This window comes from Montipora foliosa, chromosome 9 (assembly GCF_036669935.1).
Source record: "Montipora foliosa isolate CH-2021 chromosome 9, ASM3666993v2, whole genome shotgun sequence".
Taxonomy (NCBI): Eukaryota; Metazoa; Cnidaria; class Anthozoa; order Scleractinia; family Acroporidae; genus Montipora; species Montipora foliosa.
In genome coordinates this window covers 39,746,057-39,761,056 of record NC_090877.1, presented here as the reverse complement: position 1 = coordinate 39,761,056, position 15,000 = coordinate 39,746,057, and the positions used below count along the sequence as shown (strand labels likewise).

Below are 15,000 nucleotides of genomic sequence, written 5' to 3'. Positions count from 1 at the left end.
AGGTATTCCCTATCAGAAATGACCAAAATTGACAATATCTTGCTCATATCTCAATACGTATTCACTTTTCTAACCATTTGCTTTGCTATTATAACCTACTATAACTAACTTAGTTACCCTTGGTTTACTGCACGTGTAATGGCACTAGAATTAATACAATAGATGTCTCTACAACTGAATCCCCTAATTGCAGCCTTAAAAAAGGCCGAATCGAGTAAAGAAGCGTAACTTCAAATACAGCCAGTTCTACGTTTACTACTAAAACATCTTTTTAAAAAAAGCAAACTATCCAGTGGTAAACGTATTATATATATGTAATAAAATAGAAAGCAAAGTTCTTCTTGTATCCAAATCTTAATAAGATGTACCGATTAAAAAGAATAAAACTTCTATCCACAGTAATAATCGTATCTTTTTTTGTCGCCAATTGACAGCGACGTAAACCGTAAAAACACTGTATGAAAGCAACGTAGTGTATGCTGTTGCACCAGTCGCCTCAATAGGTCATGGCAACCAAGTTAATGAAATGGATGCCCATCTACTACAAATCACGAACAACTATACAGCTCTGCCAGTCTGACACAGAGTTAAGAATACATGCAAGTTTTAAAAAGTGCAATAGTATTTGTCCACAAAATTCAGGAACCCTTGAGGTAAATTGGTCAGCCCTCTTGAAGCTTGAACCTGTGGACAAACATACAAATCAATCAACTCTTTCTTCTCTTTAAACTTTTCACTCAAGGAAGATAAAGTGGTCAAGTTTTTTGGAAGATTCTCCAGTGGAATAGAAAACTTAAGCTTACGAGGTGAAAAATTCTCCCTAACTGCATTTTTTAGCAAACGCAATCCAGAAATTTAGCATCGCATTTGCGGCAAACGGCATTTTGCTACAAATATCGAGACAAGTTGGCATAACGGAATTTTAATGCTTTTCTTTGAGCTACGAAGGGAAACCGGAAGTGAAGATTTCGTATATCCGGATAGCAGTCCCTCCAAAGACTGTTAATCGAGTCCTCTCTAATGGAGAAAAGATACCTAATATATATAGAGAGCGAGTTTCAATCGAGTGTCGTAACACCAAAACCAAAGTAATTACTTTGGCCAATCAAAAAGGAAGGAGACAGTCCAGTAAACCAATCAAAACTTGAAGTAATTACACAAAGCCGACACAAAGCGCGGGAAAATGTGTACACGCGAGCCACAATTGGTTTTGGTTTCACTTCTGATTGGTTGAAAAAGTGGCGCGAGAACTTTGAACCAATCACTGAGTGAAGTAATGCAAAACCAAAGCAATTTGCTAATTACTTTCGACACTCAATTGAAACCCGCTCTATGTAGTAGTGCCAAGACAAGTTAACAAGGAAAACATCTCACTTCCGGTTGCCGCTCGTGGCTCAAAGACGTCTCGTGCGTAAGTTATATACATTGTATTAAGTATTAAGAGCGCAGGATTTGAATCCAGAGCCCCGCGGCAAAGCCCTACGGAATGGAAGCGAGAATGAGTCCACAAGAAAATCTGTCATGTAAGCCCATACACCTGTATCATCGTTTACGGGAACCAAAAACATACCTCCAACCAATCACAATTGATGATGATCTGTACTCTATTCTCGGTTTTCACATGAGGTCATGTTGGTGTTCCGACGCAATCCTCAGGGAACTAAACTCTATATTATGCACACGCTTTTATTTGTTTTCGTTGAACAACGCGGCTGTTGATCTCTTGAGTGAAAACCAAGAATGAGGGCAAGCTTAAAGTATACAGAATACCTTGTGATACCGGCGGGACGTGTGTACATTTGCCGAACAGTCTCCACTCATAGTGCTGTTGGCCACGACGGTGAGCACAGCATTTGAAGGACTACATCCATTTTCAAAAAGATTGGCTTCAAACCAATTTATTGCAAACTTACCTTTTGGTCTCCCTGGTGAGTGTCTTCTCTTCCGGGTGCATTACCTTGATAATTTTTACGTCGGACTGCTTGTTTGAACAAATGGCAATCAGACCCATTCCAGGACAAGTTGCTAAAGGAAAATTCCCACGTACATATTCCCTGTCAACATCCATGACAGTGAGAAGATCTCCAGAACTTACGTTGAACAACTCAAGGCGACCGCGATCTTGGCGAACTGATTTTAGAAAAATACACTCCTCGTCACTGATGAATTTACAATTGGTGACATCACTAAATTCGAGACGCACATTACCAGAACCTGCATCGAGAATGTACGCGTCGCCTTTATCACGAACAACAATATATTGACCCTTGGAAGAAAATGATCCCGTAAAAAATGACAAACGGTCATTCTGGAGCTCGAATGCACGCCACAGCGGTTCGGTTTTACCCAATTGCCTCATTTCAATGAAACTTGAGCCGAATTCAAACGAGGTAAACAGCTGGAGGTCCCTGTAGCAAGCAATCAACCTCCTGTCAGGCAGTTTAAAGGTTGCCACAGTATCTCCACCAACAGTATCCAAAATGATCCCTTCTTGCCTTTTAAATGTTCCGCGAATACAAACAGTGTTCAAAATGGTCCCTTCTCGCGTTTCATATGTTAAGCATGCCACCTGATCATCTGAAACAGGAAAGACAGCACATGCGCCAAAACTCCATCGTCGCATGCAGACTGACAAATCAAAGTTCCACAGTTCAAGAGTGCTCTTAGTTGCAATCAAAATGCCTTCTTTTAGAGGTACCAATTCACAGAAAGAGCAAAAGTCTAACTTTTTCTGTCCCTTAAGTTCCCCAGTTGAAACGTCCCAAGCGATAATTCGAATTGGGACATCGACGAAAATTATCGCATACAAACTCTCTCCGGTTAACGAGAATCGGAGACGTTTCACATATTCGGTAACTAGAATTTTTTTGCGCTTCTTTAACAGTGCATTCCCATAAACTAGTGCAATGTAACCTCCCCATGGGTGGTTCCTTAAAACAGATTGACTGTTAAGCACGACATCAAAATAAAAGCGCGGACCACATACATTCAGAGGATCTCCCAACAAAAAGCCACCGATTCTATGGGATTCTAACTCAAAGTAAAAGCAATTCGTCCAATCATGAATACAGTGAATCGAATAGAGATGCTCGGGCCCCTCAGTCACTTCTAACCGAAACATTATGACGGCGCCCATCCGATTTGAGCAATAAAAATGTCGACTGTCTGGTGAGAACCTAATCATTCCAAAACGCACTGATGAAGCTACTTCTGCTAGAGTTGAAAAACCATTTTCCCGGTCAACTAAACAAACAGAGCCCGTTGAATGAGAAATTGCCACAAGTTTTCCATCTTGGGACATCCCAAAAGATAAAATTTCTTTATCACTGTTGAGACGATCAATCTCCTTGCCATTGTTCAGATTCCACGTCATGAGGCATTTTGTATCGTCGGGACAATCAGTTAACATCTCGGATCCGCAAATAGAACAGATAGAAAAAATGCAGTTGCTGGTTCGAAAAAGCGGCTTCAAGTTTCCATCAAAGGAGTAAGCAGTGTTTAGGACTCCTGGCAAGATGACATCCTTGAAAGGATGAAATACCACAGAACGATAAAAACCGCGAACCAATTCGTGCGAAGTTACAGTGATTCTAAATGGACCATCGTCTCTTGCATACTGTTTTGGTTTGACATAACGTTTCCATTTGAGGTTACCTGAAGCAAGTGACCAAAACTGAATGCTTCCATCGCGGCATTCACACACCATGTATTCTAAGCTAGGGGACACATCCAAACAAGCCACTTGTGATCCACAAACAAACCGAGCTTGAATAGCTGTTGGGGAATCATTTTTGTTTAAGAACTCCATGTGAGGTTTATCGGAATACTTGGTCTCCAGAAGCTGGCGGGAGTCGGAAGATACTTTACTATTTCCCTCATTCAACAGACTTTGAAAAACAGTAAAGGGATATTTCTGTAGGGTTACGCCGTGCTTCTTTAAAAGTATCAATATCGACGAAAGGGTCTCATGAAACTCGGTAGATATCGTCTTCAAACTACCCTGCTTCATAACACCAACGATATCTTCAGTGGCTGCTGGAGTGTTTACACAAAGCTTTGCGTACAAAAGCTCTGGGTCTGACACATATTTTCCAACCCCTTGTTCAAGGCTGCAGGATTTCATGTCCTGGTCTAACTGTAACATGTGCTGAACACCATGTTCCAAGGCATACCTTGAAGTGTCAGTGAAGGATTGTAAGTTACCAATACAACTGCTCTTTAATTCGTCAAACTCGTTAGAACAAAGAGTAGAAAGGATCTTATGGCCTTCCATTTCCTCTACACTGAAACAGTGCTGCCTGTAGCGTGACTTGTCTGTCAACCAGTCCTTGACTGATTTATGAAAGAAATGAATGCGGTCTTCGTGAACAGGAAGAAGTGATGACACAATGGCAATGGCTTTGCTCGCCTTTCGCATAACAATCGAGGACGACAAGTTTGTGCACAACAATTTAGGAAAAAAACCCAATGGCAGTGGTTCCATGGCAGCGGCAATTGCACCCAGGAAACAAAGAAATTGTTCTTCAGATATGTTTAGTTCCCTACACATGTCTTGTTCGAGCCGTTGAAAATACGATTGATAAACACACGCGATGCCCGCCGGAAGGCTCTTATCCAGTTGTTCCAAGGTCAGAAGAGTTGAACACTTGTCCCTTATAAAATCTACCAAAAACTTGGCACTCAGAAAGACTCCCTCTGACTTTTGCACAAGATCGTCTAAGACCAGCTCGTGCATTTCAACTTCTAATAAATCGCTTAGACTCCGTTCAAAGTAAAAACGAATGACCTTCAAGTTGTCTTCATCTTTTGGCTCCAGTATTAGTGGTTGCAAATCTTTGAGGTTGTCCCAAATGTTAACTTCGGGTCGCGTCGTCACCAAAAATCGAAGCCAAAGCGGTAAATTCTTAAACAACTTGGCAATCACGTCAAGAAGGTCATTTCGTCCTTGGTATTCACTTTCATCTAAAGCATCTATTACCACAAGGGATGTACAACCCGGATCTGCTACCCTGTTTAGAGGTTCTAAAAAAAGCAAATCAAACAGATCTTTTACTTCCATGTCGTTGATCTCTACACCCAGATTTCCAGAGAGCTGTTCGACAAGGGCTTTCTTGTACTCTGGAAGACAGGATGACAGGTGACAAGCTAAAGACTGCATCATCACCTTGGGATTCCTGTGGCGTGCTCTGTCATGGTGACAAAAATGGCTTCCCGCCAATCTGCCAGCTTCTTGCATTCTTCTACACATCTCACCAGCAATGACAGATTTCCCCATCCCTGCATTTCCGCTGAGCACCAAGACACGATTTGGAGAACTTGCATCATCCAACCAGGTACTGATTTTAGCAAAGAAAGACTCACGAGTTCCTTCCAAGTATCTCTTTGTATAATCTGTGATATCAGGTTCCGTGTCAACCCTTGCAAGTTTCTTTAGGATTTTGTCCTCCTGATTGGTGTTGTGTTGTGTCTCACGGCTGTCAATAACAATTTGATGAATGTCTTGAATTATAGAGTTGCTTTCCTTGACATTGTCCAGGACTGTGTCCTGACACTGACGTACCTCATTAAGTCGAGTCTTGAGATCTCTTTCACTCTCTGCCCAGTCCCGTAAGGCATCAACATAATCCTCCTCTCCACATCGCTCTGCCTTCAATCGATCAATCTCTGCCTGACTGAACCCAAGAGACACTAGAACAGCACTGATTTCCTTCCACAGAGCATTGAACATGAGTTCATCGACACCAGTGGTTGTGATGTGCCCATACAACTGATTACGAAAAAACTTAATGCGAGCAAGGTTTGCCTCATGAGAAGTGTCACTTGGGGGTGGCTTACAATGCCATCCAGTGCGGGGAGGGGTAAGTCCACAAATGTTGGTCAGAAGGAGGAACAGCAGAGTGATATCAAACGTGTTGGGGTCAGGGGCAGCTCCACCAACAGGAAAGAGCTTGTCCCACTGGTGACCATTGAGAATTCTTCTGCGTAAAAGGTTGATAAGGATGGAATAACAGGCAGTAAGATCAGCTGCCAAGTTTGCAGGAGGGTGATGAGTGTCAAAAACACTTCTCAGTACAGTTGTTCCACCATCAATAATAAGTCGACTCAGCTTGGCCCCATTTGTCTTCTCCTTAGAGCTGGCCAGGGGACCAGGTGTGCCCATTGTAATCCAAACTACCGATTTTTCACATCATATCTGCATAGAAAAAGAAAAAACAGATGGTAATTGATTGACTTAGTGGGTTCCATTGAGTCTTCCTAAGCGACTGATTAAATGACTGATTAAGTAACTGATTAAGAATTGCCACCATTGATTATCTTTACAACTTCTAAGCATATGATTCACTGAAGGAAGGAAAACTAAGAAATCGAGGATCAAACGAATGCCTGCACAGGCATTTCAACAAGAATTACCTCTGATTACAACCAATAGAGAGAACAGCCTCTCTTTACAAGTGACTGCAGATGTACAAATATGTATTCTGAAATTTCTGCTGGAAACTAATTGTTGTGACTCTGACAGTTCAAACAGCAGAGAAGCAGCAAATTTTATTATCAACTTTTATTGTATGTTACATTTTTTAAGTCAATGTTCACTTTACTTACATGCCATTTTAGAGACATATCACTGTTAAACCTTACCACACAAATAACTTTTGTGGTGTTTTATTTCACAGGTTTTTTATTCTGCGGGAACTATTTTTTGCAGATTGGAATCAATCTGCAAAAATTAGAACTAAAAAAATCATCACGCCACATTATAAACAAATAAAAAACTCTGGCTTTTTGTTTCAACGTTTACCAAGACAAAGCTGAAATAGAAATCAGGAACAAAGTTGCTGACTAACCATTACTACTTAAATAATATGTTATATTTCCTAAACTACTTCAAAAGAATATTTAAACAAAAATTACACGAACCATTTATACAAGTAAAATAAATAAATAGCTCCAGAACTTACTGACCGCACTCATCCGGCAATTTCAATACTATTATTAATGGCAATAAATAAATAAATATTATTTTGGAAGATAATAAGTAACATTATTTCAATATAGTTTCTAAGAACATACATGTATCTATATGGTGTTCCACAACAACCACACACACAGATGGTTATCTCGGCCTCTCTTCTCAAACACTTGTATTATATTCAAAGCACTTCAATGCACCCCTCTATACAATGTAAATCCCTTGCCCACGTGAGGGTGAGACTTGGGGGCACTTTGGGACGGTGTTAATGGGTTATAAACATCTTAGTCCACCCCCTTAACCCTTCCCCAACTGAGAGTAAGACTTATAAATTTAACACTGCTCAATGCCAGATGAGTCATACTCACCAATTGGGGGCACTTTAGGATAATGTCAATGGGTTAACAACATCTTAGTCCACCCCATTAACCCTTCCCCACCTGAGAGTAAGACTTATAAATTTAACACTGCTCAATGCCAGACGAGTCATACTCACCAACTGGGGGCACTTTAGGATAGTGTCAATGGGTTAACAACATCTTAGTGTAGTGTAAATGGGTTAACAACATCTTGGTGCACCCCCTTAACACTTCCCCACCTGAGAGTACAACTTCTAAATTTAGCAATGCCTAATGCCAGATGAGTCATACTCACCAATTGGGGGCACTTTAGGATAGTGTAAATGGATTAACAACATCTTGGTGCACCCCCCTTAACCCTTCCCTACCTGAGAGTACGACTTCTAAATTTTTTCATCAATAATTTTTGGCTGTTACGCCAGGTGATTTTACTTGCCAGTTGAGGGCTCTTTAGACACTCAAGTCATCAAATTTCAAGGATGTATACAAAAAAGAATTTTGGACCCCCTTCCATGGAAAACCCCTGAGGACCCTGTCCACTGACCCCTTCATGGACCTGGTCCACATGGGGATTACCCCTATGGACCCCCTCATTTTCAGGTAAATTGCATTGTTTATAAAACCAATGTTTGTTACGAGCAGAAAAATAATCGTTATTGTTAATGTTGACTATAAAGGTTGATAAACAGGAGAGGGGGATTTCTCCTGAAGCTTACTCGAGGGTCATGCTCCTGGAGCAAAGCACCTCAATGTGTACCGACCATTTCAAGGAAAATCTTCATCTATGGGAGGAGAATTTCCACACTGCAAAATGCTCCATGATATTATACAGGTTAACATCCTCTCATAAGCCCCTCCCCCTTTTCAGAGGAAGAAAGTTATTAGGCCCCCCATCCTGCCATCCCACCTTATCCTCATAACCAAATCAATAAATGATAGACTGTATTATTTAATCAAGACAATAAGACTTCATGTGGACAGATCCGGTATGGTTCATTCATGGTTTGGAGTTGGTGAAAATGTTGCAAATACCTTTTATCACTCACATCTCCACATTAGACTATCATTACTCTGGTACAAAATACGAAGAAGGGACCGTAACTTTAGCCTGTTTCTTTACTTTTTTGTTAGGTCCAGTAATGAGTTTTGCTAAATTAACTAAGCTCCCTCCCTCAAACGTGCTGAAAGAAATATACCCCTAGGGGGGCTTAATAGAAGATATCCGGCAAGCTCCCGAAGCACATCAAGCAGATTTTAAAATGTTCTCTCGTGAGTACTGACAATAATAATAATAATAATAATATATATAATTATTTTGTTTTTCTGTGAGTAAATTAATACAGCAAATGTAAAACATTGACCAATCAGATTACCCAATGTTTTCATCCATAATTCCTTTTGAACTCTTGACTTGAGCTCAAAATTCAAAATGGCATCTAAAAGGTCTGCAACTGATGAGGTCGAATTAAGCAAGTAGATGCTTGAATAAATGAGGAAGGTGCTTGAGTGTCACCAATACACTACTTGTAATAGAATTGTATAGAGACAACCCAGAATTACTGGATAAAAATCGTATAAGACTATGGTAGGAAAGCTGTAACAAAGGCAGTTTTCACACCAATACTGATTAAATCACCTAAAAATTCCATCCAGCATATCAAAAGCAGGTGGCACCCATGTCTTTTTCTTTTTTTTTTAAATTAGACTTCAAGTGTGTCGCCATGTTTGACTTGAAACTAAATTCCAAACCCTTCTCTGTTGAAAATCAGCTGTCCCAAAGCAATATTTTTTTCGTTTGCTCCCTCAAGGGTACTACAATATGGAGAAAGCTCCCACAGATGCACCCTGATATTAGGCTCAGTCTCCAGCCATGGGTGTGCCCCCTTGTGTGTATCGGTGCTGGTGTTCGATAAATATAATTTAAATGTGTTGAATTTACATGTAGATCCCTTCTGTTAAGGAGGTCTCTCATGGAATGACTGTTTTTTAGTTGAATGTAGCTTTCCTTTCCTTAATTAGTTTCCTCATTTTTTTTCTACTTCGAAAAAGACCTGAACCTGTTAAGTTCCTTGTTCTCTTCTCACTTTGTCTTGAAGCATTCCATTACAAGTGGCAGTGTAAACATGATGAGTGAAAACACTTTTCTTCACGACATCATCCTTTTGTCCCATAGTGGCGTACTCAATCCTCAGTCTGTATTCTTATATCCTGTTCCCTGTTCCCTGTTAATGGTCCGAGTTGTTTGAAACATGGTTAGCACTAACTTAAGTTAAACACCATGACAACCTGTAAGTTTTCATAGAACTCAACTAAGAGTTAGTGCTTATAACCATACTAGATGAGAATCTCAGCTGTAGGGAAGCAGTATCATCTACAATTTCAACAAATGCTAACCACTCTTCCAGGGCATAATTTTCTGTTGAGTGCAGCTTGCCTGACTACTGCGAGAGAAAGCATTGTCCCGAGCATTCCTGCATGTGTATCTTTAATTTAACCCTTTCACTCCTGTGGGGTTCCCCATTGACGAGTAAAATTGTCTTGCGTTAGACAGAGTAAAATCTATAAGTGTCACTGGTCTTGGGAGTGAAAGGGTTAAGAGAATGCAAAGTAATATTAATTTAAGGAAAATAAACGGTCAGTGTAAAACGCAGACTGCAGACTGCAGACCGGGGGTAAAATGCAGACTGAGGGTAAAATGCAGACTGCAGACTGCACACCAGGGATAAAATGCAGACTGAGGGTAAAATGAATATTTATAATAAAAAACGAGTCATAAGCATAAAATAAAGAGTGTTTGAAAGACAATCCTGTTTTACATCTGTCAACAACTCACATTATCATGAATGCAGGTCGCTGGGACTGCTGTTAAGAGTCCATGGAAAATGCGATCGTTGAATGTTTTTGCGCTTCCAGATGCATTGAAATGTTCAAAGTTATTTCTCACACCAGTAAATCGAGGGATATCGATCGATAAACCAACAATTATTACTCGGAATACCTGAACAGGGTATGGTGAACAAATAGGTTGTGAACAAATAGGTTGTTCACCATTTGCCACAAAAATCTGGCAATTTCGGTTGGAATGTAAATGGTTAGCCTATTTTGGTCTCCCCAAACGAAAAATTTCCGGAGAAAACAGGATTTCTTGAAAGGTAGTCCAAAATTCCCAAACGGAATTTCCAATCGGAAAACCTGTTTACATTTGCATACTCCCATGATTTTGCGTTCCTCCAGACTCTCTCGGTAACCTTGAATGGATTTTGTAAATGGTACACGCCGTTTCCAACTAAATTTCCCATTCGGGAGTTTTTGCTACCATTTGAACAAACCTAGCACCAACCGGTTTCTGCTTGTAAATGGTAAACAAATGTACTTTCGGTGCAACGGAATGCACAAAGAATTTCATGTATTCCGAGCAATTAGGACACGGGGATTTCATTGGTTAAGCTATGCGTGATAACCCATAGGGAGAAGTTGTAATTGAAAATAACATCTTCCAGACGCAAAACAAACGAACTCTTGAACTAAAAGAAAAACATAACGTACACGAAACCGAATGAAAGGATCCTACTAAGAATTTTTTACATCTCAGTGATACTGGCTTAAGCCGACTGAAACCTTAGATTGTTGCAAAATCCACGTTATATATGTCTCATGTGTGTCATTCAGTGCCGCAAAATGGACAGTAGCTGGGTGGTGATTTCATTGTCTAAAAGGTACTCACTTAACGAAACTATACTTTTTCATAGGATTCAAGGATTCAAACAGCTTCAATTCTTACAGAGTTCGATGAAAATCCGGATTTATAACATGCGGTAGGGCAAAAAAGCGATTGTGTTGTGTTGGAGTTTCAGTGTCAAAGTACAAATGGGTACGAACACTCTTTATTTTATCCTTATAACTCGTTTTTCATTTTTATTTTATTTTACCCTGAGTCTGCATTTTACCCTTGGTCTGCAGTCAGCAGTCTGCATTTTACCCCGGTCTGCAGTCTGCAGTCTGCGTTTTACACTGACCGGAAAATAAAGATCATTTGATTTTCCATAATCCTGTACTTTTAAATCTTGACTACATTAAGGCTGAATTTATTTACTACCAGCCAAGTACTTCAATTAGGCAATATCAAAAATACCATGATGATAATACTGTTTGTCTGTCCCTCCAAAATTTTGCATAAGCATTGTTCTTATTTTCCCTTGGGACTTACAATGGTCCCAAGAGAAACTGGAAACAATGCTTATGCAAAATTTTGGAGGGACAAACAAAGAGTATTCTGGTATTTTTGATACTAGCTAATAAGATCATTATTCATCTAATTTTATAACACAAGTACGGTACATGTACAATCGTCAGTGTCTGCAGGATTTAAACTTGTTCACGTCCACAAATTTTCACTTCATAAACAGAGGAGACTTCACAAGATGAAAGAAGAAAAAAACATTCGTTTCAGTGTATTCAAGGTAACGATGGGACGCAAATACAAGTCTCTTTGCAGTGAGAACTAGATTTAATTCGTCGCACAGGCTGGATTACTTAATTTAAAGCTTACCTGTTTAAGTAGTCGAATCATCACACCATTGCGCAGTTTCATGAGATATACAACTGACATCGAACACGTAAACTGCCGCTAAATAAGCAGAGCCAGAACCAGCTTAGTTAACTTTTGATGAGCAAATCAGTCAGCTGCAAACCTTGACGCCACGCAAACCTTCTGTCTCCTCCTTTTCAGGGCCATAAACAACAAGGAGCGAAGGATCTTGGTCAGACTTCCGGCTTCTGTTCACAGGTCACCCATACCAAACCAACACCTGGGACCCGCAACCGGACCGGACGTGTTTATGGGCAAACCCAGTCGAGGTCTGCGTTTAGTTAGTTTGTTTTCTTTTTACTGGGTTGCCCTATGAGAAACCCAGTCGGAAAATAGGTAGATTTCCGTTTTAGTATTTTTTTCCGTGTCGGTAAAAGTCTTGCCTGTTACTCCCCTGGTGAGTGGTGTCTTTGTGCATAGAGCCTTCTGCGCGTATTTTCTTAGGATCGAGAGGGTAGTGGAACTGCGTAGATTTCTCTGGTGGACACAGTAGAATCATTAACTTAGCCTGCAATGGCGTCGAAAGTCATGCAACGCGAATGGCGTTTTAGTGGATCCTTAAACAAAATATACCCTTATGGAGCTCAATAATAGAAAATCAGTTGGATAAACTAGGCATGAATCTCAAAAGCGACGAGTACTGGAATTCGACAACAATCTATCGCCCGTCGAGACGAAATCAAAGTGAGCAGTATTTACCTGAAGTACATGGTAATTTGACACAATTGAGTTTCTTGTCTTCACGCACGCAATGAAATAGGAAGAGGTTTTCGCCTCTAAGAGCAAATATGTTGTTTGTTTCAATAAAATTTTCGCTGGAAAGGGATTCTGTGATATTTTCTGCCTTTGTGAATTATAATATCATGTTGTGTATTGAATTTTCGAGCTTAAGGTTGAAATGTGATATGGGAGAAGTTTTTTAGTATTGCTCTGTAAGCAGGAAGGGTTCACAGGCCTGTTGGAAGCGTGCTTGAGTTTCAACAAAATGAGCCCCAAAATCAGTGAAAACTTGTGACGCAGATGAATAATAAAGTAGCTGCTATTTCCAAAATGATGGAATTACCAGGTGATAAATAACGTCGTACGCGTCTTGGAGAGTAAATTTTTGACTTTGCATAAACAAGAGTTGGGTGATTGGGATCTTTGTTTTGACTTCGCTCATTTCATTGTCAAACTTTATAACACTTGACAGAAAAAGAAACTTACAAAAACCCGGTATCTTGCCATCATTTGACACAGATGCTTCACTGTTTGGCGAGTAAACATGCCGCGGTAACTTAATCACGGCGCCCGCTGAATTCCGGCCATGTCACTTTCGATTTTGCAATTTACTTGAACGTAGCAAAAATCTCCCAAAATGTTTGTCGCTGATCGTAACTTTTTATATTCTATATTCACGGTTCAAGATTAATTTTGTTTTCATGTCGTAAATATTTCATTCTCGATCGACCGTCCTGGAAACTTCCTTCTGCTCTTTCTGAAAACTGTGTATCAATAGTTATTTGCTTTTTCATCAATATTTGTTTTGCATAAAGCAAGCTAACAAAATCTGTACCTTGCGGAGTTCGCATTTGATAGCGTTAATAGTATTTTCGGTCAGATGTTTCTGTTTTTTATGAGGGGTTTATTGTTTTGGTCTCCCATCCTAACACTAACCCCGCGAAACAGGGCTTGACTTCAGTGAAGTTTAGTATTACAAATCTTTCAGATGCTCAGAGGGCACACTTGTGGTGCAAAGAAGTTGTGAGGGAACTTGAAAATTATCAACATGTCAGCCCAGAAGCCAATGTTTCTCGCTTCTCTTTTATTTGTTATTCTTCAGAGACTGTAATGCTGTATTTCAATAACACAATTCAGTGCCTTCTGATTTTCTGTAGCACGTACCACAGGCAACCCAGTGTATGCTTCACAGAAGCATCTCGTCCCTTTTAATGTGCCTTCGCACCAACCACATTTATATTTCTAAGTATCTTTTCTCCATTAGAGACGATTAGTTTAAAATCTGAGAGACACTACTTCCCTGGCATGCGAAAGTTTTACTTCCGGTTGCCCTTCGCGTCTCAAAAAACGTGATATGAAGCTCCCTACTATCTTTTTGTCCAGCGGGCGTCAGGGTGAGTGATTTGTTCGTCAAAAAAACTCAAAAACCTCACGGTTCTTTTAGGCTTTAGGCATTTTCTTCATCCATTGTTATATATTTTTAAAAAATGGCAAAAGAATAACCATAATTTTAATTGCAAAAAAAATATATATATGGGTCCATTTATGGAATGCTACACCCAAAAACAGATCTAGATATTGACTGACTCTGTTTCCAAATCTTGCCTCATTAGCATGAGGCTATCGTTTTCTAATCAGTCACCAGGGAAGTGCATTGAATAATTTCTGAGCAATGACGCTTTGAAAATTCGAAATTTTACAAAAATTTGTGGAATCATTAGCGCCTTTGCGCCAAAGAATTTATAATTTTTGATGGATGATAACTGAGTCTGTTATAGCTGCATGCATGTTTTTTTCCTGAACATTTAAGCATATATATTAAATACTCTACAGCCGAATGGACTAAATAAAAGAATAGGCTAGAGTTTGGCAAAAACACCTTTATAAAGAGGGAACCGTACAATAATAATGTTTTAAAACATAAGTCATAAAGGGCGCTCCACTCTAGGCCTACAAGTTACGTGCTTTATGGGAAAACTATTCTCATGTGACGTCAGCAACTGACGTACAATTACAAATCGCACTATTTACTACGTCACTGTAAATAGCACTTATCAAATGTAATTAATCAAATACATAGCAGAAACCCCTGATGAAGGCAGAAGCCGAAACGCGTTGGGTTTAGAATAAAGTGCTTTTTATTGGAAGACAATCCTCTTTTGTGCAAGCTATATATTTAACAATTATTCCTCGAGCCCGAATGGGCTCTGAGTCAATAGCCCATGAGGCCGAAGGCCGAATGGGCTATTGACTCAGAGGCCATGAGGCCTTACAGAGATCGCATTTCCCTTTAAATTTAGAGCAACCTTGTCTTTCTCTGCGATTGAGATCGGTGCGGCGAGGTCGTGCAGGAATTTCTTTTA

At 39.9% G+C, this 15,000-nt stretch overlaps 2 protein-coding genes across 6 annotated transcripts in view; both read right to left on the bottom strand.

The window, feature by feature from the left end:
• LOC137971294 (uncharacterized) overlaps window positions 1-15,000 on the bottom strand; it is a 43,540-nt gene that overhangs the window by 103 nt on the left and 28,437 nt on the right. The window contains exons 1-4 of one of the 5 annotated variants that reach the window (XM_068818102.1): window positions 11,879-12,059; window positions 9,387-9,551; window positions 1,914-6,193; window positions 1-684 (exon numbers count right to left, since the gene is read on the bottom strand). The exon at window positions 1-684 is cut by the window's left edge and continues 103 nt beyond it. In XM_068818102.1, coding sequence (XP_068674203.1) covers window positions 663-684; window positions 1,914-6,160 — 4,269 coding nt within the window. In that variant the 5' untranslated portion in view covers window positions 6,161-6,193; window positions 9,387-9,551; window positions 11,879-12,059 and the 3' untranslated portion in view covers window positions 1-662. Of the gene's footprint in view, window positions 685-1,913; window positions 6,194-9,386; window positions 9,552-11,878; window positions 12,079-15,000 lie in introns of those variants that run through there. The other 4 variants (XM_068818103.1, XM_068818101.1, XM_068818100.1 and 1 more) reach the window with 4 other exon arrangements.
• Window positions 1-15,000, bottom strand: part of LOC137971297 (uncharacterized) — a 70,693-nt gene that overhangs the window by 29,471 nt on the left and 26,222 nt on the right. The window lies entirely within an intron of this gene.